Source organism: Eptatretus burgeri, chromosome 8 (genome assembly GCF_056783735.1).
Source record: "Eptatretus burgeri isolate ZD-2024b chromosome 8, Ebu_testis_v1, whole genome shotgun sequence".
NCBI classification, from domain to species: Eukaryota; Metazoa; Chordata; class Myxini; order Myxiniformes; family Myxinidae; genus Eptatretus; species Eptatretus burgeri.
The window spans coordinates 105024630-105050148 of NC_140968.1; the positions used below are offsets into that span (position 1 = coordinate 105024630).

At 43.1% G+C, this 25519-nt stretch overlaps 1 protein-coding gene across 4 annotated transcripts in view; it reads right to left on the bottom strand.

Annotated features, from left to right (window-relative positions):
- The window catches only part of LOC147022483 (acid-sensing ion channel 1-like), a 545466-nt gene that overhangs the window by 45163 nt on the left and 474784 nt on the right, over window positions 1-25519 (bottom strand). For all 4 annotated transcript variants that reach the window (XM_085893422.1, XM_085893424.1, XM_085893423.1 and 1 more), the window contains 3 exons: window positions 7887-8037; window positions 6117-6173; window positions 97-250 (listed from right to left, as the gene is read on the bottom strand). In XM_085893422.1, the coding sequence (XP_085749548.1) occupies window positions 97-250; window positions 6117-6173; window positions 7887-8037 (362 nt within the window). The remainder of the gene's footprint in view (window positions 1-96; window positions 251-6116; window positions 6174-7886; window positions 8038-25519) is intronic.

Here is a 25519-nt window from a genome sequence, read left to right on the forward strand (position 1 = left end):
CAGAGGACATTGTAGCAGCGGCACAGCCACACCCTCAGATGCTGCCCTGCAACCTTGTGCTGCTTACCAACAAATAAGAAGTTTATCAGCACTTACGCGATATAAGTCTCCGTTTTGTTGAGCTTCTTCGCCAGGTACTTGGCTGATGCTTGGCTTGGAATCCTCACCATGGACAGCTCCTTGTTGTAGCGAGTCATGTTGCAGGGGCTTTCACACACACATAATTCGCTGTCATTTTCGAACAGGAAATCTGTACACACAATACATGCAACAGGTTGTAAACTTAAACATGTTTAAGTCTCATTCAAACATTGAGAAGAAATAGCATTCGAAGAAAATGTTCAGTAGGAGGATACATTTGGCATCATGAGAGATGAATGTTGATTCAATTTACTATTAGAGAAAGTACAATCAGCATTATGGATGTCAAGGTTTTTCATGAGATAATGAACAGGAGAGTTGAGATAATTAATTGGATGATTAATTTCAGGAGTAAATGTCGATTAAGGAGTCAGGTTTTAAGGAATGTGCAGAGTAGCTCCACACAGTGGCTCACAGAAGTCTTCACCCCCTTCAAAGTTTTCACATTTTGATGCCACCTGAGCTGATTATCCCCCGTTGGACGAAGCTTATGGATTTGTTCTCAATTTACATGCATGTACATGTGTTCGTGCATGCGTCCACAACCATATCTCCGACATGTATAGACTGATTTTATTCGTACTTGGCACACAGATAATGAATAATGGCTTACGTAAACACGTCATTTTTTTCGACATCAGATCCAAGATGGCCGACTGGCAGCCATTTTAGTTGTTAAAAAAACACCCAAACACCTGGTGTCGAACATGTTCTCAACCATTTTGGAGATTGGGGGAGTGCTCGTCATACTCCACATATTTCGATTTACCCACCAATCATCCCACGTGACTTCTGGTTGAATGGTTTACATTGGCAGGAACAATCATCTGGGTGACAGACGGACGGTTGTTCTTTGCGGATGACACGGTTTTACAGTGTGAGAGATAATCCACGGCGATGCTCACCATAACAGTCAGGAGGTGCGATTGATATATCAAGGGAGGTACAAAGCACCTCTCCTTTTGTATGGGACAGTTTCTCTGAATGCAACTTTAACACAGGGACTGAAAATTCGTTTCTCGGTTTCTACTGGACAAAATTGGCTGCAAGTTTCAGAAGTAAATCCTTTGTACGATCAGGTAATATGTTCCAAATTTCAGCAACGTCCATTTCTGCATTCTTGAGTTTTCAACAAAAACCCTCGAAAATCACGTTGGTGTCTGCCCGCCCATCCATCCTTCCTCCCAAAATGTGTTGGCACTCATATCTCAAAGGTTATACATAGAAACGAGCTGAAACTTGGAATATACATCGGACAATACATCTAATTAATGGCTTTCGAAACAAATTCCACCTAAGTGCCATATTTTTTTTTCCTTTTTCTGTTTTTTTTTTCCTCATATTCAACTATCCACAATCATCCAGTCAGAAACATCATGCAATTCTGATTGGTTTCCACCGGAGGGCAGCAATATCTATCATTTAATGGATATGCATTAGTAGATCAATTTATTAGTGCATCAAATAAGTTGTCTACAATTGTACGTACTCATTACTCTGAGCTCGTAAAGTGTAAAGCAGGGTTAGGCGATCGGTAGCCTACGTACGTATGTCGTACATCATACGTGTCTGTATTTTAAGATCGAAAACCGTTCAGTGGAGGAAATTGAAACTTTACCACATGTTACATGACCATGTGATATAGCGGTCACTCTTTTGAAGTCAACATAGGCCAATTTTTTTTTTAATCCTCAATTTTCATCCGATTGACTATAAATTTGACCAGGATTTTAAGACAACACAAAGCACATTTCAGGAATCCTCAATTTTCATCTGATTGACTTGATATTTGAACAGGACAGGATTTGCATATCAGGTCACTAAATTCAACCACCAACTATTTTTGAGGTCAACATAGGCCAAAAGGTCAACATCAGCCAAATTTCTAAAATTGTCAATTTTCATCTGATTGACATGAAATTTGAACACAATTTGCATATCAGGTCAATAAATTCAACGACCAACTATTTTTGAGGTCAACATAGGCCAAAAGGACAACATACACTGAAATTCTAAAATCATCAATTTTCATCTTATTTACATGAAATTTGAAGAGAATTATTGGGGAAAATGCCAGATCCCTTTATATTGTTGTGAATTTGCGCCCGCCGGCGTGCGAGCGGCCACGTAACTCGAATCGCGGCACGTCGCCCACCGGACGGACAATTCTGTCGTGACCCTCTCGGACTAACGCCAGGAGCTAGTCACGGGTGGGCCTTTCGGCCTCACCACGATCGTGCCAATCGGCCCCCCGCGTGGGATAGGGTTGTTCGCCAAACTCGACCTACCTAAGTACCCACGCGGAGGGTAGACCGGGCGATCGCACCTCGCCGCAGGTCGACTCCGGACACGGGCCACTTAAGCGACCCGTTCCATACTCGCGGGATAACCGAGCGGTGTTATCGTCGGCCTCGACGGTTCCGATTAATTATCGGGCGTATTAAGCCCACTACCAACCCTTTATGTGAAGCAAGATGGAGATTCAATTAAAGAAAAGACGAAGCCAAACGGGAAAAACAGTTCAACATAATGCACATTTATTCCGCGGCACATGGAGAGCACACATATACAATTACAACAATTATGCACCAAAAGCAGATGCTACAAAAGAAACACAACAATGCAGATCTACTACCGACTACGAGTACACACGGCAACACTTACACAGTTTTACTTTACAGACGGCGCCGACAACACATTTACTCAAAAGCAAAAGAAAAGGGCCACCCTCAAAGACAAGGGGACAGACGGGGCCTGTGGGACACGAGACCGGGTGGATCCTACCCGTGTCTTGGGATGAGCCGCAAATGTGGCGGCGCGGCGGTGCCCCGACTCCGCACTCCTTTGCGGGTTTCGTTGGCACTGCTTGGAGTGGGGTGGGAACGGGGCCCCCCTTTTCGCACTATTTCAGTGCGGTGGGGGGGGGGGAAGGGGGGAATTGTTGATGCTCTGGGGAAAGAGGATAGCTGGCTTGCTTGGGTCCCGCGACGAGCGACTCCACTGCGAGCTCGTCGCCGACCGCCGTCTTCCTTGCCTCGGACCCGAGCTATCCGGTCCCCTCTGCAATTCTCCTCAGTCGACTGCAGCAAATCACCTCGACCGCGCTCCAGGCTCCAGGCTTCCTCTCTCTGCAGCTCCCCGACAGATTCCGAACCCCGACAGACTCCGACCTCCGACAGACTGACTCTCCTCCAGACCCGACTTGACTCTTCTCAAACTTGCCTTGACTCTTCTCAAAACTGACTGCCTCCAACTCACTAAATTTGCCCCGTGCTCGGCGCTTTATAGTCCGGCAGGAGAACCCATATGCAAATTTCTGGATCAGAACGAGCTCGGGGGTGGAGCCACGCTCGCCCATTGGAGGGAGAAAAAGGGGTGTGAGTCTCCCCTGATCCTCGAATTTGCATATCCCGATTCTACTCCGACGCGCCTGGAGGTGGGGCCAAACCGCCCCGCACTTGCTGATTGGACGGATCAGAAGTGGGCGTGTATCATTCCTGATCCGACTTCTCCTCGGAAAGGCCGCACTTTGCACCCGCGGCTTGGCGCGCATCCCGCATGAGGCCAGGACAGCCTGACACTCGGTGCCCACAAGCGGTGCGGGAATGGCCGCAGAAGGAGAGGCGAAGGTGGTGGAGGGTTTAAAGTGGTGGTCCATGGCCATGGCGACGTTTGGAATGGCGGTGATGCGATGTTAGCGGGAGCGAGTTGTGAAGGTAAAGGTCGTGGCTGTTGGCGTTGTTGTTGTTGTGAAGCGGCGTTGCAGTTGGTGGTTGTTGTGTGATGGCGGTTGAGACGTGGTTGGTTCAAAATAAAGATAGAACAGAAAAACGGCTATCTCAAAGGGTCACAGCCCGAATGAATCACATTTATTCCCTCTAAACAACGGGTTTGGGGCTAACTACACATGTACTTACAGAGATATCTCACCTACGGGACCTGAATGGTGGTTTGCGAATTTCCTCAACCGTAACACTATGGTATATGCCATGTGGAAAACGAAAGGAAATAAGGGACATTACACAGCTTGTAGAAAATGCCAGACAATAGAAAAGAAGGGACCATTCATGGCTTGTGGAAAATGCCAGATGATAGAAAAAAAGGAACCTTCAAAATATGTCATGTGCATGCTCTACTATTCTTGTGTTCTTCGGAGCAACAAAGTAATGCTCTTGAAAAGTTCATGTAATGGGGCGCTCTACATATATGGGTTAAAACCCATCAGTACGTAAAGTTTTTTTCGTGTACCTTGAAAACGAAAACACGTAAGAGAATGTGCATGTGTGTGATTAATTTGTTGAAAAAAATTGGTGCTTTGGACAAATATATATATATATATATATATATATATATATATATATATATATATATATATATATATATATATATATATATATATATATATATATATATATATAACGAGATCCAATCATGTCTCTCACCCATAATTGGAGGGAACAACTAATTAGGGATTATAAATAAACTCCCTTGCTCTTCCAGCCAAAGAAAGCTGCATAAAGCAACCATGAAAAGTTACACAAGGTAAGCCCTTCACTGTTTCACACCCTACCCGGGTTTCACTACAGCTTCAGACATTCACAAGTAGTACATACATGAGAATCCCAATGCTGCACACCCCCTCAACCACTGAACCGGTTTCATCGCTTATTGGCAAGTTATCAGCGATGGAGTGGACAAAAACGTGCACCATCAAGGCTCCCAAACATGTACTACATGCAATGTCAATAGCGGTTAACATTTTATTAACAAGACCCAATCATTTCTCTCACCTGTAATTGGCATGCGATTTAATTTATTTGATAATCATCCCAGCCACCTTGGGTAATTGATTAGGTGAGAGCTGATTGGTTATTCCCCCCAATGTGGAGTTTGTGCAAGGCATCCCCAAACTTACATCTTACCTTCTCTACCATCAACATCCACTGTGTAATACAACAGGTGGTTAAAAGGAGCACCTGATGAGTAAGATATAACATACATGTGCTGGCACTTTGTACCAATAGATCCGACAGGAAGGTGTAGAGGTAACACACTTACCATTGAGTCGTCGTATCTGGGTTCAATTCCCGACTCGACCATAAACTGTCAGATTGAGGCTTCACAGGCAGGACGTTCCATCACAAAGTGCACCGTCCCTTGAATGGACGTTAAACTTGTTGTCCCATCTGCCAGCATTAGGTGGCGGACATTTCAGTATCCCACAGTGTATTTTACAAAGGGTTGGCAAGTCATCACTGACACCCTGAGCAAATCGCTAATGCCTGCACAAATCAGCTCCAATTCAACCAACGGCAGTCCTTGCTAGCCGGTTTGTGAAAGGCTTGGGCCGAAAAAATTCCCTCGACAAGAAGGCGGGAATAACTACTGCCATTAAAGTAGGAGTGGTCGAGATGGCGAACAAATCTGCTCAGACTTGGTCGATAACGGCGCATGAAAAGCAGCAGTTTTATACAAAATTGTCAATATAATATTAAGATAAGAAAATTTATACTGGGACTTTTAACAGACAGCTACTGTATATGTAGAAGACTGTGTCAACCATGCAGAGGGAGAAAAAGTTAAAACTAAAATTGAATAGATACCTTGATGAAAGTCAATAAAAAGATGAAGAAAGAGGGTTGGAATATGTTGGTGGAGTTGAAATTATCTTGGACTTATATTCTGCAATCTTATGTTTATCTGTCTGCACGTTTCTTCATACGTCTGCACCTTTTATCTGGCAGCACCTTTCTGTTCATATGTATGCACCTGTTCATCATTCTGCCTTCACCTTTCTGTGTACATGTCTGTCAAAAATGAACCTGTTCATGAATTTGTGAATCTGATCTGTGATATCCTGGATGCGTTCCTTCTGAACGGTTCTTATACAGCGGTCCATGAATAAGGTCATGGTAAAAATGAGGACCTTTGTCCTTTGTTTATCTGTGATCTATTGTACAGTGCGTTATACTCACTTAGTGCAAGATCCACGCAATCTTGATATTGCTCGGGCGTGCAATAAGGACCATCGCCTGCATGCAGAAACAGAGTCTCACATGGGCATCATGGAGCAACGTCACATTCACTTCACCATCCCCTCCACATCGAGCTTCCCATCATCATTCAAATGAAGTGGAGTATACAAAGTGCCATTCATGGATCATTTCAATTTCTGGGGCCACTTTTAGTGGTCTTGGCACTGACACATTCTGTGATCGCCATCAATATAAATCAGACAGGAAGCTGTTTGGCACAAGAAGTAATACATCTTAAACCGTCTCCTGATAACCTGCCGAATGATTTTTATGAAATAGACTTTCTGAAGCGTGGAAATGTGGATATTAAATGATTTAGTAGGTGTAGATTGAAATATGTACATCGTGTACTTTTGAGAAATTTATGGTGGAATGACATATATTCTACAAAGTTGTCATATGCGCACACACGCACGCACGCACGCACGCACGCACGCACGCACGCACACACACACACGTTTTGTGAACTCCAGCCAATCGAACTGGGAACGGTGGTGCAGTGGTTTGGCCCTCTTTAGGTTACTTGCTTGAACATTTACATCTTGGTGAAGCGAATAACCTGACCTCTGCCCTTCCACCACAAGCACTCATAATGAAGAGGCAAACATTTAGAGATGGACTGTATAATTACAAAAAAAAAAAAAGTCATTTGTTTCCACGAAATGTCAGGAGAAGCACGGAGCTGAAATTAAACCACATTTATGGCTGGACTAGCAAAAGGCAAAACACACATCATCTTGATTGCACATCATCTCTCTGTGTGTTTTTACCTTGATCTCATGGTATCTACGTCTTTATAAAGCTCGAAATGAAAGGTATCCATATTTCAGGGAAGATTGTCCAAGAAGATTGGCAGGAAAACATAAAAGTAAAACCATCATGCTCTAATCATGAAAAGGGTTACTGTCGGTTCACTCGTTTCTGAGCTGTTGAGCCTGGATTTTAATCCCAACCCAGCTATAAACCGCCATCCCGGTGTTTCGCATGCAGGCCCGGTTTGGTTATGTGGGGCGGTTTGGTTATGTGGGGCGGTTTGGTTATGGTGGGCGGTTTGGTTATGTGGGGCGGTTTGGTTATGGTGGGCGGTTTGGTTATGGTGGGCGGTTTGGTTATGGTGGGCGGTTTGGTTATGTGGGGCGGTTTGGTTATGTGGGGCGGTTTGGTTATGTGGGGCGGTTTGGTTATGTGGGGCGGTTTGGTTATGTGGGGCGGTTTGGTTATGTGGGGCGGTTTGGTTATGTGGGGCGGTTTGGTTATGGTGGGCGGTTTGGTTATGGTGGGCGGTTTGGTTATGGTGGGCGGTTTGGTTATGGTGGGCGGTTTGGTTATGGTGGGCGGTTTTGTTATGTGGGGCGGTTTGGTTATGGTGGGCGGTTTGGTTATGGTCGGCTTCATCTCAGGTTTGGATATTCCTCAGCAAGTACAATTAATGTGTCACTTTTTGAGGCAACAAAGGACACTCAATATTTTCTCAGTTTGTTTATTAGTGGAAAGATCAAGGATACCATAGTTCCCTGAAAACCCCCGAGTGTAGCTTCCTGACAGAGTTCCAGTACTTATGACACAGCTTGCATCTGCGCGACAGCTTGAGGATGTGATGAATGTGCAATGAGTCCATTATGTGCACACACTAACGGAGGCACATGGCCGCTGACGGGTGGTATCATTCGCTTGCGAAAAATCAGACAAACAAACACATGAATGTCTCACCTGGCATGTGCACCATGCGGCAATTACAGTTCTCCATCAGGTAGCGTGTCTCGCAGTCAATCAGGCAAGCTGTGACGCTGTATGTGTTGAAAAATGTTGTCTTTGGCAGCGTCGACTTACAGGTACCCCATGGAGGTGGGAGGTAGATTAGCTGTATTGAAAACAGGAACAAAAAACAAACACACACCTTTAATCACAAACGATTATGGTGATCATAAGCTTTCAACAACCTTTCTCAATGACAGAAATGACCAGGCAACCTTTATCTTGTCATTCAGGTCATGAACCGAGATCACTTGCGCTCTCAAAAGTCCTGGTGCCATTTCAGGCCCAAGACTCTGTGTTCTGCTTCGTGAACCTTCTTTGTCTGAGCATCCTTTGGCAATCATGCATCTTTGTGAAGCGGTTTCCCTCCCAGTCTCCCAATACCTGAATTCAGCTCTGCTCTGACATTGTGGGATTTTGAAAGATCTTATCAGCAGTGGTCTACTTTCGTTTTCACCAACAAATTTTGTAAGGTTTGTGTGTCAACTACACAGAACTCAGTTATGTAGTTAATGTAGGAAAATACCTGTAACATGAAAAACTCCTGAGAGAGTGGGGGAGAGGAGGAGGGAGAGAGGAGGAGGGAGAGAGGAGGAGGGAGAGAGGAGGAGAGAGATGGAGGGAGAGAGAGAGAGAGAGAGAGAGAGAGGGGGAGAGGGAGAGAGGGGATGGCAGTGGGGGGAGAGGGGGAGAGTTGTTTGTATGGTTGGGAAGCAGGGAGGTAGCAGGTGGTATTTCACAATGCCTAATGAACCTCGTCACATATATGGCAGGGTCACGGTATGTTCACACTTATCAATATATTGTGCACGACCACAATCAATGTGTACAACTGTGGTGTTTAACTGCATCGTATCACAATGGAGAGATAAATATCTGATTTTCTACATAATTTGAGAAACCTCATTCATGAGCCATAACCGTGAATAGCGGCGATAGCCAGAAACGTCACACAGATTGTTGGTGTGGGCCATCCCCTGAGTTGTGGAAATTGGAGCCACCGAAGGCCGGCTTGCATGCATCCGCAAGGCCTCACTGCCTGTCTATTCAATTACTGGAAGCCAGCTGCCCACACACTCAATACTGGAGCTGTATGATAGTTGGGCACTGACTGTTAACGCATGAGTGACAGCCCTGGAAGTTGAGAAAGTATTGGGTACTGGAGGAAGCACAATAGTTTGATATTTGGCTTTGCACTCACGAGTCCATGAAAAGCACCTGATCACAACGTATTCAGTTGAAATGAGCAGGCAGCCTACTCATGATGATCACTAACAGGAAGTCTTTGAAGAAATGCTTTCTGCCCATGTTCTACACCGGCTGGAATTCATATTCTGGTTTTAATTGGCAGCAGATTTGCCTGTTCAGCACAGTGTTAGAAGGTATAAACATACAGTGCTGACAGAAAGTCTAACACCCCCTTTCAAAATGTTCACCCTTTGTTTCCTTATAGCCTGCAATTGAATTGCATGAAATCAGACATTTTCCACATCGTAACTTACAACTTCCAAATGGAAAACACATTCAACAAATTTCAAAAAATTAATGAAAAATACCAAAGTAGAATATCTTGGTTGGACAAATGTCCACCAATCACCTTTAAAATCACACACCAAATTAATTGGTCTTCACCTGTGGCGAGAGAGGGAGGGAGAGGGGGGAGAGAAGCAGGGAGAGAGAGGGGGGAGAGAGAGAGTGAGAGTGAGAGTGAGAGTGAGAGAGAAAAAGAAAAATAGAAAGAGAAAGAGAGAAATATAGAGACAAGTCTGAAGACGACGATGGTTCACGAGCGGTATTTCATGATGTGGATTGTTTCAGAAGTCAAGGATGAGACAATGTGATTATTTTTGACCAAGTTATAAAAATGATCAACATGATGTGGTACAGGTGACAGGTTATTAGATGCAAAATGTCAAAAACCCGGTTCGATTCCCACAACTTTGAAAATTTGACCTTTGTGAACTTTAAAAGTCAAAGGTCAAGGATTATGACCTTTGGTGCAAAACTTCCTCTGGAACATTCCAGGAACATCATATAGGCTATATGGCATTTCACACTCCTCGGATTATCCATACTTTGATGAAATCAGCGTAAAAAACAAACTTGAAGGGGGCGCCACGGGCAAGGTGTTCGAGATAGAGCAAAATGGTTTCAAGACTTTAGGTGGGGAATGACCTCAAGATTATGCAGAAAAAATATTGTCATCCGAGCTCTCAAAGTTTGGGCGGTCGTATCATTTTCATGTCAAAATTCGCAATTTTCTAAGTTTGTGACCTTGTGACCTTGACCTTGGGATGAAAATGAAAAATCGAGCTCCGTGCGGCTATGCAGGTGCCATTGGGCGAACCAAATACCAAAACCCCAGCCAGATTCGACAAACCCATCGGAGAAGATATTTTTTTACGTCAAAATTCGCAATTTTCTAAGTTCGTGACCTTGTGACCTTGACCTTGGGATGAAAATGAAAAATCGAGCTCCGTGGGCCTATGCAGGTGCCATTGGGCTAACCAAATACCGAACCCCCTGCCAGATTCGACAAGCCCCCAAGGAGAAGATGCAAATTGAAATTGGCTACCCTCTAGAAACGTGTTTTTTTGGGCGTGGCTCCGCCCATCATGGGCGCACCATGCCCATTTTCAGGAAAACACAACGAGATCATGATATAAACCTCCCACCAAAATTTTATCAGGATCGGATCAAAACCCACAGAGCTATGCTCGGGACAGACAGACAGACAGACAGACAGACAGACAGACAGACAGACAGACAGACAGACAGACAGACAGACGTCGAGACACACAACAATAACGAATATAGTGGTCACTTATTTTTTTCATGAAAATATTTTTCGTGAACCAATGGAGATAGAGATAAAGAGAGGGGAATAAAGATAGAGATAGAGGGGAGAGGGAGGAGGGAGGAAGGGTGTGGGAGCTAGGAGGGGTGAGGAAGGGGGACGATGGGGGAAAGAGGAGGGGGATGGGAAAAGAGTGAAGATTTAGCAAGGAGGGGAGCTAGGAAAGGGGGAGGGAGGGGAGATAGGAGGGGAGAGCAAGGAAGAGAGGGAGAGCTCGGAAGGGGAGGGGGGAGAGTGACACCTCACCACATGTCGTTAAACACTACGGGAGAAGAAGATGGAAGCGAGAGAGAGGGAGGATAGAGAGGAAGTGAGGTGGGGTGTGAGAGTGAGGAGGAGCGAGGAGGGGGGCAGGGCTAGGGGAGAGAGGAGCAGGGAGAACAGAGTTGTGGATGGGGATGCATGGAGTTGGAAGTGGGAGATTGAGATGTTGGGAAGGGGGGTAGGGATTGAAGTCTTCGGAGTCTTTTGGGTATTTTGAATGTCCAGGGCATTTAAGGATCTTCTGGGTCTTTAAGGGTCTTTTTGGGTCTTTTGCATCCTCAGGGTCTTTTGGATCCTTGGGGTCTTTAAGGGTCTTCTGGCTCTTTTAGGTATTTTGGATCTTTTTAGTCTTTTGGGTCTTTTGGATCCTCGAGGTCTTTTGGATCCTTGGGGTATTTTGGATCATCAGGGTCTTTTGGGACTTTTAAGTCTTTAAGGGTATCCGGGGTGTTTAAGTGTCTTCAGCTATCTTGGATGTTCAGGGTATTTTGGGTAGTTTCAGTCTTTTGGGTCTTCAGGGTATTTTGGATGCTCAGGGTCTTTGGGTCTTTTGGGTCCTCGGGGTATTTTGGGTCCTTGGAGTCCTTGGGGACTTCTGGGTCCTTCAGGTCGTTTGTCTTTTGGGTCCTTGGAGGGGGGGTAGGGGTCTCTTGGGTCCTCTGGGTACTTTTGGTTAAGCATTTTAGGTTACAATTGTGGGTGATGTCAGGTCAGCTCTCCAACCAATGGGTGAAAAGCAGATATACATACGTACATACATACATACATATATATATACACACATACACACAAACATACATATACAAACATATAAATACATACATATATACATACATACATACATATATACATACATATATACATACATTCATATACTGTACAAACATACATTCATATATACATATATATATATATATATATATACATACATACATATATACATACATACATTCATATACTGTACATACATACATTCATATATACATATATATATATATACATACATACATACATATACATATATACATACATATACATATATACATACATACATATACATATATACATATACATACATACAGATATACATACAAATATACATACAAATATACATACCCACATATATACATATTTACATGCATACACTTGCTCCATTATATATAGATTAGTGAGATTATTATCTACCATTATTGTTATGTACCATTATAATGATCATTTTCATTACCACTATAATTTCAATCGTATTTAATTAACAGACATACTTAACGTGCTGTGCAGACAAACAAACAGACAAATAACCAGACAGCCAAACGGACTCAAATGCAATACCCATACCCTGTCCTCTGGCAATGTAAGTAAAAATAATATGATTATGTACAAAGTTATAAAAAGAAACGAATATTGAAATATTTAAAACGACACTTATCAGTATGACGAGGAGGAGGAGGAGGAGAGAAGCCCCATATCTACAGGCAGAGGAAGAGCAGAGTTGACGAGGGATGAAGAGCGCAGGGTGGATGATGTTGGCTGAAGCTGCTCTGGAAAAGGATCCGAACAGGGCTGGACCGATCTCAACCAAAGTTTGCAAACAGCTCGGTAGTCACCAGGGTCAGGTCATACACACACACACACACAATGTATATATATCTCCTGGTGTTTGCGCAGTGGTTAGGGCAGCGGCTTGGGATCCAAAAGGTCCTGAGTTCATGCCCCGTTGGGCCACTGAATTAATGCACCAGGGGGGTGACTCAGCCTGTCATCCTTCCGAGGTCGGCGAAGTGAGTACCAGTATACTGGGCCGGTGTATACCCCGGTTAAAATGGGTGTACCATATCCCTGTGTCGTAAGAGGCGACCAGGGTTGCGTCAGGAAGGGCATCCGGCATAAAACCTGTGCCAAATCACCATGCGGACCATACGGATGATCTGCTGTGGCGACCCCAAACGGGAGCAGCCGAAAGAAGAAGATATATATATATATATATATATATATATATATATATATATATATATATATATATATATATATATATACATACACACATACATACATACATACATACATACATACATACATACATACATACATACATACATACATACATTACATACATACATACATACATATAAGCCTGGTGTTGGCGCAGTGGTTAGGGCAGCGGCTTGGGATCCAAAAGGTCCTGAGTTCAAGGCCCATTGGGCCACTGAATTAATAGACCAGGGGGTTTACTCAGCCTGTCATCCTTCCGAGGTTGGCGAAGTGAGTACCAGTGTACTGGGCCGGTGTATACCCCGGTTAGAATAGGTGTACCATATCCCTGTGTTGTAAGAGGCAACCAGGGTTGCGTCAGGAAGGGCATCTGGCGTGAGGCCTGTGCCAAATCATTATGCGGATCATGATGGATGATCCGCTGTGGCAACCCCTAATAGGAGCAGCCGAAAGAAGAAGAAGATATATTTATATATATATATATAAATATATATATATATATATATATATATATATATATATATATATATATATATATATATATATATATATATATATATATATATATATATATACATATACACAAATACAGCTCTGGAAAAAATTAAGAGACCACTGCAAAATTATCAGTTTTTCTGGTTTTACTATTTATAGGTATGCGTTTGAGTAAAATGAACATTTTTGTTTTATTCTATAAAGTACTGACAACATTTCTCCCAAATTCCGAATAAAAATATTCTCATTTAGAGCATTTTGCAGAAAATGACAACTGGTCAAAATAACAACAAAGATTCAGTGTTTTCAGACCTCAAATAATACAAACAAAACAAGTTCATATTCATTTTTAAACAACACAATACTAATGTTTTAACTCAGGAAGAGTTCAGAAATCAATATTTTGTGGAATAACCCTGATTTTCAATCACAGCTTTCATGCATCTTGGCATGCTCTCCACCTATCTCACATTGCTGTTGGGTGACTTTATGCCACTCCTGGTGCAAAACTTCAAGCAGCTCAGCTTTGTTTGATGGCTTGTGACCATTCCTCTTCCTCTTGATCATATTCCAGAGATTTTCAATGGGGTTCAGGTCTGGAGATTGGGCTGGCCATGACAGGGTGTTGATCTGATGGTCCTCCATCCACACCTTGATTGACCTGGCTGTGTGGCATGGGGCATTGTCCTGCTGGAAAAACCAATCCTCGGAGTTGGGGAACATTGTCAGAGCAGAAGGAAGCAAGTGTTCTTCCAGGACAACCTTGTACGTGGCTTGATTCATGAGTACTTCACAAAGACGAATCTGCCCGATTCCAGCCTTGCTGAAGCACCCCCAGATCATCACCGATCCTCCACCAAATTTCACAATCCTCACCAATCCTCCACCAAAGCAACGTGACGGTCACTGTATCCCTCTGCCAGTGAAGCCAGAATTGAACCCTTCTTTTCCTCACTCAAAACTTTTCTTTTCAACTCTTTTGGCATGGTCAATAGTTATTTTTTTGATTCCAATTACTTTTGACGTACTACTAGCACTGTTTTTGCCATCCAGCTGGTCCTATTGCAAGAGGATAGTGATGACCACAGCAGTGGTTTTTATACTTTTCCTTGTTAAATAAGATTCGGTTCAGGTGATCACCTAATTAGTTCTTCACTAAGTAGAATGAGGTGTGCCTGTGTTGGAATTCAACAGACACTGGAATGGAATGGCTGCCATACATGTGGAGATACTGATTTAAATTTTTTTTGGAGTGGTCTCTTGTTTTTTTCCAGAGCTGTGTGTGTGTATATATATATATATATATATATATATATATATATATATATATATATATATATATATATATATATATATATATATATATATATATATATATATATGTATATATATATATATATATATATATATATATATATATATATATATATATATATATATATATATATATATATATATATATGTATATATATATATATATATATATATATGTATATATATATATATATATATATATATATATATATATATATATATATATATATATATATATATATATATATATATATATATATATATATATATCCCCAGCTGGTGGAAGAAAGGTCGTGTCAGCAAGATAGAATTACCGCCGACAACCAGCAAAGCCAGGTGGGACGAGGCCTAAAAGGCCCTTTTACCCTTTGCCGAAAGGCTTTTGAGCAGACACTGAAACAAACTCAGATATCAAAGTTTCAAAATAGCCTCAAGTGTGCAGAAAGCTCCGGATGAAGATACAAGCGACCGTTACGCGGCGTGTTTTTGCAGCTGTTAAAATCAATTGCCGTCACCAATTGTGCCATCAAGATAATAATGGAGGCCTCTTGTGTCTCAGAGATGAACTAAAATCATTGCTCGCCATGATGACAAGACACAAAGACGAATGGACATCTCGTTATGGGATAACCAATGAATTCATTTGTTTTTATTACACATCAATTTTTAAAATGGTGAAATTCTTCTGTTGATGTATGGCCAGCATTTAGGATGGCGACATAGGCAGCTACCCAGGTTGCTCATTTATGAACGTCACCAAAAATCTCAAACTAAACATTGCATAGAAAATAATTTCCACAATTCCACTCCGTTCCTCAAAAAATGTGTTTGTCCTCAAGCGATATCAATCAAATATATAGTGCACAGTGCAATGAATAGCAATTTCACCGGACGTTGCTTGACTTATGGGATAAAACCCACCGGTGCCAAACTCGATCCACTGCTCCATTTGTTAAGTTGAACACATGAAATATAAATCCATGTCCTTTCAGTGAATTTTCATTTTAATCCACTTGGAACCCAAATTACAAAAAGTATTTAAATCCATTCAAATGTGGGAAGTCGACGATTTCGATTTCCTTTGAAATCTTTCAACTTAAGTCACACTGCAGTAATTAATTTCCACTTATATTAATTTATTAATTTTATAACTTAATTTCGACCCCACAATCACAACTTGTGACAAGACACAATTAGGATGCTGACTTATGGGGGATTTAAACAATCTGCACCTGTATCTTTGGTGTGCACTTTGGTGTTTGCGACGTTTTGAGTTTTTGTATCAATTGTTGACACAAAATTCAAAAAATTCAATGCTCACCTCCATTATTCCACACTCCTCTGATCTCACCTGTGTAATTATATTCCTGAGTCTGTTGTCTCGATCTCTTCGCTCCAGGATTTAAGTCTGCTGTCCACTGCCACCTCCAGGTAAGGTCTCTCATTTCCACAACAAAGTTTTCTTACAACCATTGAGACCATGTTCCCGCCATTTTTTCCAACATACTCTCCTTGTGCTGTAGTGCATCCAGTTGTTTTCATCCCACTATTTTCATTTTTGCCCATTGTGTTTAAAAAAAAAATCTATTTTGCTTTTCCATGATATATATATATATATATATATATATATATATATATATATATATATATATATATATATATATATATATATATATATATATATATATATATATATATATATATATATACACAGTACATATGTACACACACAAGCAAATACCACCTGTCGCTTCACTGACAGACAGGGATATTAAAGTGAGGTGGGAGAAGAAGAGAAATGGGGAGAGTGAAGAGGTGGAGGGGAAAGGAGAGAGGAAGGGAGGGGAGCGAGGAGAGAGGAGAGTGAGGAGGGAGGGGAGCGAGGAGGGGTGGGGGGAGGGAAGACAATGAGAGTTGAGAGTAATGGAAGGCAGACGTGCAGTGGAGCATTAATTACGATTCATACTGTTTCATCAAAATTATTTTGCATGGAATAACAATGAAGATGGAAACACACTAATGTCTGAAATCCATTTTCTACATATCAGACGATAAATACCACCTGGAGACAAACATTGCCCAGACATGTCCAGCGAAAAAAACTCGCCGAATGCACATGGAGCCAAGCCGTCTGGACACAAACACTGCTTGGACACATCCCTTCCAGAGACAAACTCTCATCCGGACATAAATACTGCCTGGAAACGTTCGAAGAAAATCACAACCTGGACGCATCTGGAGTCAAGCTATCCAGAGACAAACTCCCATCCGGACATGTCAGAGACAAACTCCCGTCTGGATGCGTCCAGAGACAAACCCCACCTGGACGCGTCTGGAGACAAACACCACCTGGACGCCAAACACCGCCTGGACACATCCGGAGCCAAACACTGCCCGGATGCGTCTGGAGACAAACACCACCCAGACGCATTTGGAGCCAAGCTGTCCAGATACAAACACTGCTCAGACAAGTACGGAGACAAACTCGTGTCCAGACCTACACACCGCCCGGACACATCTGGAGATTAATACCATCCAGCCACATCCGGAGACAAACCCGCCCAAAGACAAACACCGTCCAGACATAACCACCATCTGGATATGTCCAGAGACAGAGACAGAGACAGAGACAGAGACAGAGAGAGAGGGGAAAGGGGAGGGAAGAGTGAGAGAGGTGTGGGAGGTGTGGGAGGAGGGTGCTGCACTGTAATGGGAGGGGGTAGAGCAAGGATGGGACAAGAGAGAGGGGTGGGGTGGGGAGAGAGAGAGAGGGGTGGGGGTAGGGGAGTGAGCAGAGATAATATGTTATGCTTTATGAACAACACACATGCATGACGTAATATGTTACACGCGCACGCACACACGCATGCATTAGTGCTTGGCCAATATTGGAAATTTTTTCAGGAAATGGCTGGTTGGAGTCTGTTTGATTACCGACTGCAGTATATACTGGAAACAACCCAAAAACCTTGAAGTTTTCATTGAAAAACAACGTTGCGTTTACATCGCTGTTTCAGGGATATGTTCACAAACATTAATCTTTATAAACAGCTGTGTGTGACGGGTAGAAAAATAATTTGGCTCGGAAATTTAGAAAACATTAATACGGCAAACGGCTCAGAAATCAGTTGTTATTTCACAACAAATTGCTCAGAATGACGGAGCACAAACCGCTCACTCAGGATCACGGAGCACAAACCGCTCACTCAGGATCATGGAGCACAAACCGCTCACTCAGGATCATGGAGCACAAACCGCTCACTCAGGATCATGGAGCACAAACCGCTCACTCAGGATCATGGAGCACGAACTGCTCACTCAGGATCACGGAGCACAAACCGCTCACTCAGGATCACGGAGCACAAACCGCTCACTCAGGATCATGGAGCACAAACCGCTCACTCAGGATCATGGAGCACAAACCGCTCACTCAGGATCATGGAGCACAAACCACTCACTCAGGATCATGGAGCACGAACTGCTCACTCAGGATCACGGAGCACAAACCGCTCACTCAGGATCACGGAGCACAAACCGCTCACTCAGGATCATGGAGCACAAACCGCTCGCTCAGGATCACGGAGCACAAACCGCTCACTCAGGATCATGGAGCACAAACCGCTCACTCAGGATCATGGAGCACAAACCGCTCACTCAGGATCACGGAGCACAAACCGCTCACTCAGGATCACGGAGCATAAACCGCTCACTCAGGATCATGGAGCACAAACCGCTCACTCAGGATCACGGAGCACAATCCGCTCACTCAGGATCACGGAGCACAAACCGCTCACTCAGGATCATGGAGCACAAACCGCTCACTCAGGATCATGGAGCACAAACCGCTCACTCAGGATCATGGAGCACAAACCACTCACTCAGGATCATGGAGCACGAACCGCTCACTCAGGATCACGGAGCACGAACCGCTCACTCAGGATCACGGAGCACAAACCGCTCACTCAGGATCACGGAGCACAAACCGCTCGCTCAGGATCACGGAGCACAAACTGCTCCCTCAGGATCATGGAGCATAAACCGCTCACTCAGGATTACGGAGCACAAACCGCTCACTCAGGATCACGGAGCACAAACCGCTCACTCAGGATCACGGAGCACAAACCGCTCACTCAGGATCACGGAACACAAATCGCTCGCTCAGGATCACGGAGCACAAACCGCTCGCTCAGGATCACGGAGCACAAACCGCTCACTCAGGATCACGGAGCACAAACCGCTCACTCAGGATCACGGAGTACCTACCGCTCACTCAAGATTAGGGAGCACGTACCGCTCGCTCAAGTTTAGGGAGCATGAGCCACTTGTTTAGGATGACAGAGCACGAACCGCTCGCTCAGGATGACGGAGCACGAACCACTCACTCTGAATGACGTGGCACGGCAAAAGCATGCGCAGTCAGTGAACGATTCACTTAGAAAGATGTGGCACAGTACCGCTATCGACCAGAGGGCATTCACCAAGTGGCTTAAGCACTCACGCAAGCAATCCAATTAAATTGTTGATAAGAAACGGCTGGCCAAGCTGTGGCTGCATACCATGCAGCTGTGGCTGCATACCTTGACTTTAAAACTTTTCTTCACCGCACACGCAGCAGTTAACAAAATAAAATAAATTCAGTCAAATAATGACTTTATCCACAAAAGATTTGCTGTTTAATGTAGAACAACACTGGAGACATCGCAAAGTTAAATTGCCCATGAAATAAACATTGCAGATGATCCGCCATGTTGCCTGCTTGTCTGTGCACACATCACATGGAACATCAGTTTGGGGCCGCGCAAACGTTATAACTTTATTTTAAAATGTCTGTTTTTCACCAGATTTGCTTTGACCCCCTATAGAGCACCTCGAGAAACCTCTGAAAATAAAGACACAGATCTGGCAGATGCTTTGGATCGGCAGTCCCTCTCAGGGACAGGGTGCGAGGTCAAGCAGTGAATGCATTTAATCATATAACTCAATAAAGCTTGTAAATTTTGGCACGTTCCTAAATTTTTTGTTCACTAAATATAATTCTCCAAACAGTAGAAAATGACAAGATTAATGCTTTGGAAATTTCACATTTTCTTGTGTATTATACAGTATATGGAAGAGGGAAGAAAGCCTTACTTGCTTAAGGTAAATAGGTGCATCAGCTTAGTTATGAGACTTGTTATTTCTGCAAATTACCAGATTTTAACACTTGTTTAGCCCAGATGATATCTGATCCTCAAAACCGAAGTAATATTTAGATGACATATTTTAATTAGTCCGTGAGAGTCGATCATGGAAATTGTACCCTATAATGGATGAAATCATTCCAAGCTCCAAATTTGAAAACTATAGCACTTACAAAAGTGAAGTATACGGCGATTTGTAGCTATGATGAACAGGCATTAGATAATATGAGTGAGGAAAGTGAAAACAAATCTATTGTGAAGAAATCGTTGCGGCCTGTTCCTAGTCTAGTGATGGTTGAGCAGGCTAAAAAAACATGGCGACTTCAGACCCCAGCGAAGTTAACTCGGATACGCCTTAAGACCCCAAAGAGAGTGGTGACTGAGGATCGCCTGAGAAAGGATATAATTAAATAAGGCTCTTAATTATCTTCAAAGGAGGTGTTTTAATTAACCCAGACACCCAATTTTCACTCTTGCACTTCCTTGGAGTTCCCTTTGTTTGCATGCAAAGTTTCAAGCTGCAAGGTTTCATATTTTTGGAGTTATGGACACACACACACACACACACACACACACACACACACACACACACACACACACACACACACACACACACACACACACACACACACACACACACACACACACACACACACACACACACACACACCCATTTATTAGGAAAACTTCGCTGTGCACGTCTGTGTTGTCCTGTGTTGTCACTGAAGTACTCCCTCAAATATCACTAATATTCCAAATTAATTTGCAAAATAAATATGTGAATTCTGCTTGGTGTAAATCAGTAATTCTTAACCTGGGGGGGGGGTGGACATTTTCGGATTTCACGGGGGAAATTATTTTTTAGGTTGAAAATTTTCAACCTATTTATTGCGTTGAATACGTCATCCGAATGCACTTCCCAAGCGATGCAAAATTAGCGGAACAAAAATGAATGTTGATTTTAGGAATGCTATAATGTTAAAATAATATAAGACTGCTAATGTTATGCAATACATTTTGTATCAATATTTTTATGAAGATATTTATTGGAATAATTTTTAAAATAAATTTTTGGGTTTTAAAATTAATTAAGTGTTGATAATGTGGTGGGGGGGGATATCATTATTCGGCAATTTCAAATGGGGAAACAACACTAAAAAAGGTTAAGAAACCCTGGCTGTAAATCATGGCAATGCGGCAACTCGTGTATTTATCTTTCGTTCAAACAAACCTGTCTCTTTTGTGATATGTGGTGAGGTTTTTTGATTTGCACGGTGGTAGTTGTTTTGAAAATACGTGGAGGTGAGGGTTTTTTTAATAACAAGGTGGTTACTTGGTGGTGAGGTGTCAAGGTCCAAGTCACGTTCAAACCATACACAGTTAAGAGACATGGTCATGTGGGTCCATCAAGGCTTTACCCCATCCCCCACTCATTCCTCACATCCCCACCCTCAGCATGGGTAGAATTTGCACATTAAAGGTCTAAAGGTCTGAAAAGGGTCTCTGTGGTCTAAAAGGGGCCAAAGGGGTATAAATGTCTATGGGGTTTAAAGGGGTCCGAAAAGGGCTATGACAACGAGTCCAAATGTTGAAAGGGTAATTTGACCGATGGCAATCTCAGTGCATTCCAAAAGGTCCACAACAAGTGTGTGTCCAATCTCAGGAGAGCCAGGAAACATCTGTCCATCCTTAAAAATGAGCTTTCATACTGGTCTCCCATCTCTAAAACCTGGTGGTGCCTTGTGAAGTCTGTCTCTGGAATATACTCCCCTTCCATCTCTTCAAGTGGCAACACAGCTGACTTCACTCGGGAGAAGGTGGAATACCTCAATTCTGTGTTTGCTTCCAAACCTTGTGTCCCCAACCCCTCACTCTCTGTGTCCACCCTTCCCGTAGGTACCCAATTGCTCCTGGACTCTGTCATTTCCACCTGAGAAGGTGGAGAAGGTTCTTACAACCCTCGACTCCGATTCTGTACCTGGACTGCACGGAATCAGCTCACATGTCCTAAAAACCTGCTCTGCTGCTCTTGCACATCCTCTCTATGGCCTTTCACCCTTTCATTTGTGCTGTCATCTTCCATCTACTTAGAAATCAGATAACATCACTGCATTGCATCAAAAAGCATGCAAAAATGGATCCCCTTAACTACAGACCTACTAGCTCACTTCCAATCATCAGCAAAGTCATGGAATCCATCATTGCAGCTGATTATGAAATCCTTCCTTTTCTCCAACTACCTCATCTCAGATCACCAATTTGGTTTCAGACCAGGTCACTCTACCCTGGATATGCTGCTTCTGCTCTCCCATCAATGGATGGAGGCCCTCAATGTCAGACATGAGATCAGGGCTGTCTCTCTGGACATATCTTATGCTTTTGAGAAAGTCTGGCATCCTGCCTTGCTCTCCAAACTCTTGGCCCATGGCATCCAAGGTCAACTCCACACATCGCTTACTGGCTGCTTCTACTCTTGTAGCCAACATGTGGCACTCATCGGAACCCTTTCATCTCCTCTCCACATCAAGGCTGGAGTACCGCAAAGCAGTGTTCTGGACCCAGTCCTATTTCTGATCTTCGTAAATGATCTCTCCACCTCTCTGGAAAATCCTCTTCATCTATTTGCTGATGACTCCACCCTGTGCTGTGACTTCCCTCATCCTTCAGAAAGGCAGGCTGCAGTCTCTTCCCTCTCTTTCCCCTGGCAGACCTGAACTCATATCCACCTACAAGGCCTTCATCCGCATCTTGATGGAGTACTGCTCTCCTTTCTGGGCTCTCTCTCCCCTGCCTTCTGCCTTGCACCTTGCTAAGCTTGATGCCATGGAAACCCAAGTCCTTCATGATTATTGGAATCTCCCGCAATGAAACCGAGTCTACGAGATTCTCACTTTGCCATTGCAGACAGGTTGGTGGACCCTGTCTTCTACTGCCTTGCACCCTCTGCTCTTCCATGCTTTGTCCCCACTCAGGTATCTGCAGGGCACACACGGTCCACCATCAACCCCCTTCTGGTGAAACTACCAAAATCCAAGAATACTGCTCACCTCCACTCATTCATTCTTTTTTCTCACCTGTGGAACCAACTTCCACATGATCTTCAAATCATTCTTCCCTTCAGGTCTTCACCACAGCTGTTCACCACCATTTCAGATCGTCCCCAGTTAAAAATTGGTATTTTCTACCCTCGTTAACTTCTCCCCACCCCAATCCCTTCACTTTCCTAATTCCCAGTTTTCCCTCCTGAGAGTTTCCTTCTGTATCCATCTTGGCCACCCTATGCATCCTCTTCCTGCCCCTCACCACCCCTCCCCCACACCCATTGTTTGTCCAAGTCTCCCTCTATCTTGGCCTTCGACTCTGTTGTTGGTGTCCCCCCCCTCTCTCAACTGTTCTTTTTGTCCTGTTGCATCATTTCCTCAACCGACCCATGAGCTTTTATTTTCTCCTTATCCCTGGCCCCTCTGCCCATCTCCAGCTGTATTCACTCAATCTGATTCATTTGTTTGCACGTCCATTGTCCAACTCTTTTTCTCCGCTCCATTGTTGGAACGTCAACTTTGCATCCACTGCCATTTATATCTTTCAAAACCGTTTCCATTTGTATGACAAATAAACCTCCCACTGAGCCCATATCATTTCACTGTATGTGGTTGAAATTATGATTTTGAGATTCAACCTACTTGGCAGACATGGTGGGTGGATTTAAGTGAAAGGATTCACAACAGATTGAGGTCGTTCTGCGAGCCACAATCAGACATTTTGAAATCAGATGCGTGGGTGAAAAGTTGTCGTTAAAACATTCACAGTCTGACAGTTTCGAGAACACAACGAACCCCACAAACATGAATGATCAGAATCCATTGCTTGGAAGTATTTCTCGCAATGAACATCAACCTGAATCGATTCAATGTCTGGTCGTCGCAGGAGAGGAATTTTTTTGAGGAGAGTCATCGCAAAGATCCTGTTCGTCATCGGCATTGAAGAAAGAATATGAGAATTACAATTGGTCCTTTTTAACATTTACACTCAATACAAGACGAGAGTTAAAAAGAAAAGAAATAACAAAACAACTTTTCACTGAAACCTAAGTCATAATTGCAGAGATGGAGTATTTCAACGCAATCCTTAATGTTTCCAAAGGTAAGAATCTCATCCTCACTGGCAGGAGTATTTGCATTTACCATTCCATTTGCTCTTCTGGTATGCTGGGAATTATCAAACAAATCTTCTCGCATCAAAACATTCACTGAACTCCTGAAACGTGTCACCACCGAGTTATGTGTTTCCCATGGGCAATCGATCGAGCTCGTGCCAGAGGCTTTTCTATTACATTTTGAACACATCTGAAGACCAATATTTCAATTAGTATATACCATGGCAACCAGGAATTTTGGAAACTTTTTGTGACCCCTGGGGCACAAGGATCTACACTAACAGCTAAGTGAAAATATAAAATGAGATCTCTCAGCAAACTCAGTCAATGTGTAAGGGATCTTGTGCTGCTGTTCCCCAGTAAACATTAGCGGGAAGTTGAAAGTGTGCAATGTAGGGAGATAATCATTCATATTTCTGTAAAAGTCAATTTCATACCACAGTTACCTTTCAGCAGATAAGATAAATGAGGAAATTTAAAAAGTTTTATGTTTTTGATACATATTTTATTATCATGTGCCAGTAATATCCAATTACTACAAAGAAGATATCCAGGAAAGTTTGTGGATTTTTGTACATTCATTGATAAATTATTAAAAAATGATCAATCAACACCAGCAAGATTAATGTGAATGACAAGAAACCACAATAAAAGTTACAAATTAGTGAAAATGTGAAACTACTTTTCATCAGATTATTCCCTTGTTTAAAAGACTATGAGTGGATTCAGGATGGCACCAAGGAAGCACATTTCAACCGAACAGCGTGGAAAGATCCAAACTCTGGAGAAGAAGGGCACAGTATGAATAAAACAGCAGAAAAGAATTATACCTCCGCCAATGGTGTGAGGTACAGTTTGCAATGCCTGAAATAAACTGGATCGGGACAAGGCAAGAAAAGGTCAGGAAGACCCAGCAGAACCTCCTCAAGGCAAGACAAGCACTTGAAGTTGATCAGATTACACGATAGAAGAAAATCAAGTCAGCAGCTGACAAACGAAATGAGAGCAGGCCTGAACATTAACATTTCTTCCAGCACTGTGCACAAAAGGCGAATTGCAGCAGATCTGCATAGCTGAGTTACAGGAAAGAAACCACTGCTGAGACCACAGAGTAAGGTGAAAAGATTGATATTTGCAAGGCAACAATGGAATCGGGTACTCTGGTCTGATGAATCAAAGGTTGAACATTTTTGGATTTAAGAGACACCAGTTCAAACACTGAAGATCTGGAGAATGTTACGACATGCAATGTTTGCAGACTACCGTTAAATACGGTGGAGGCTCTGTGACTGTCTGGAGTTGTATCTCAGGTTTTGGAGGAGGAAACCTGTTA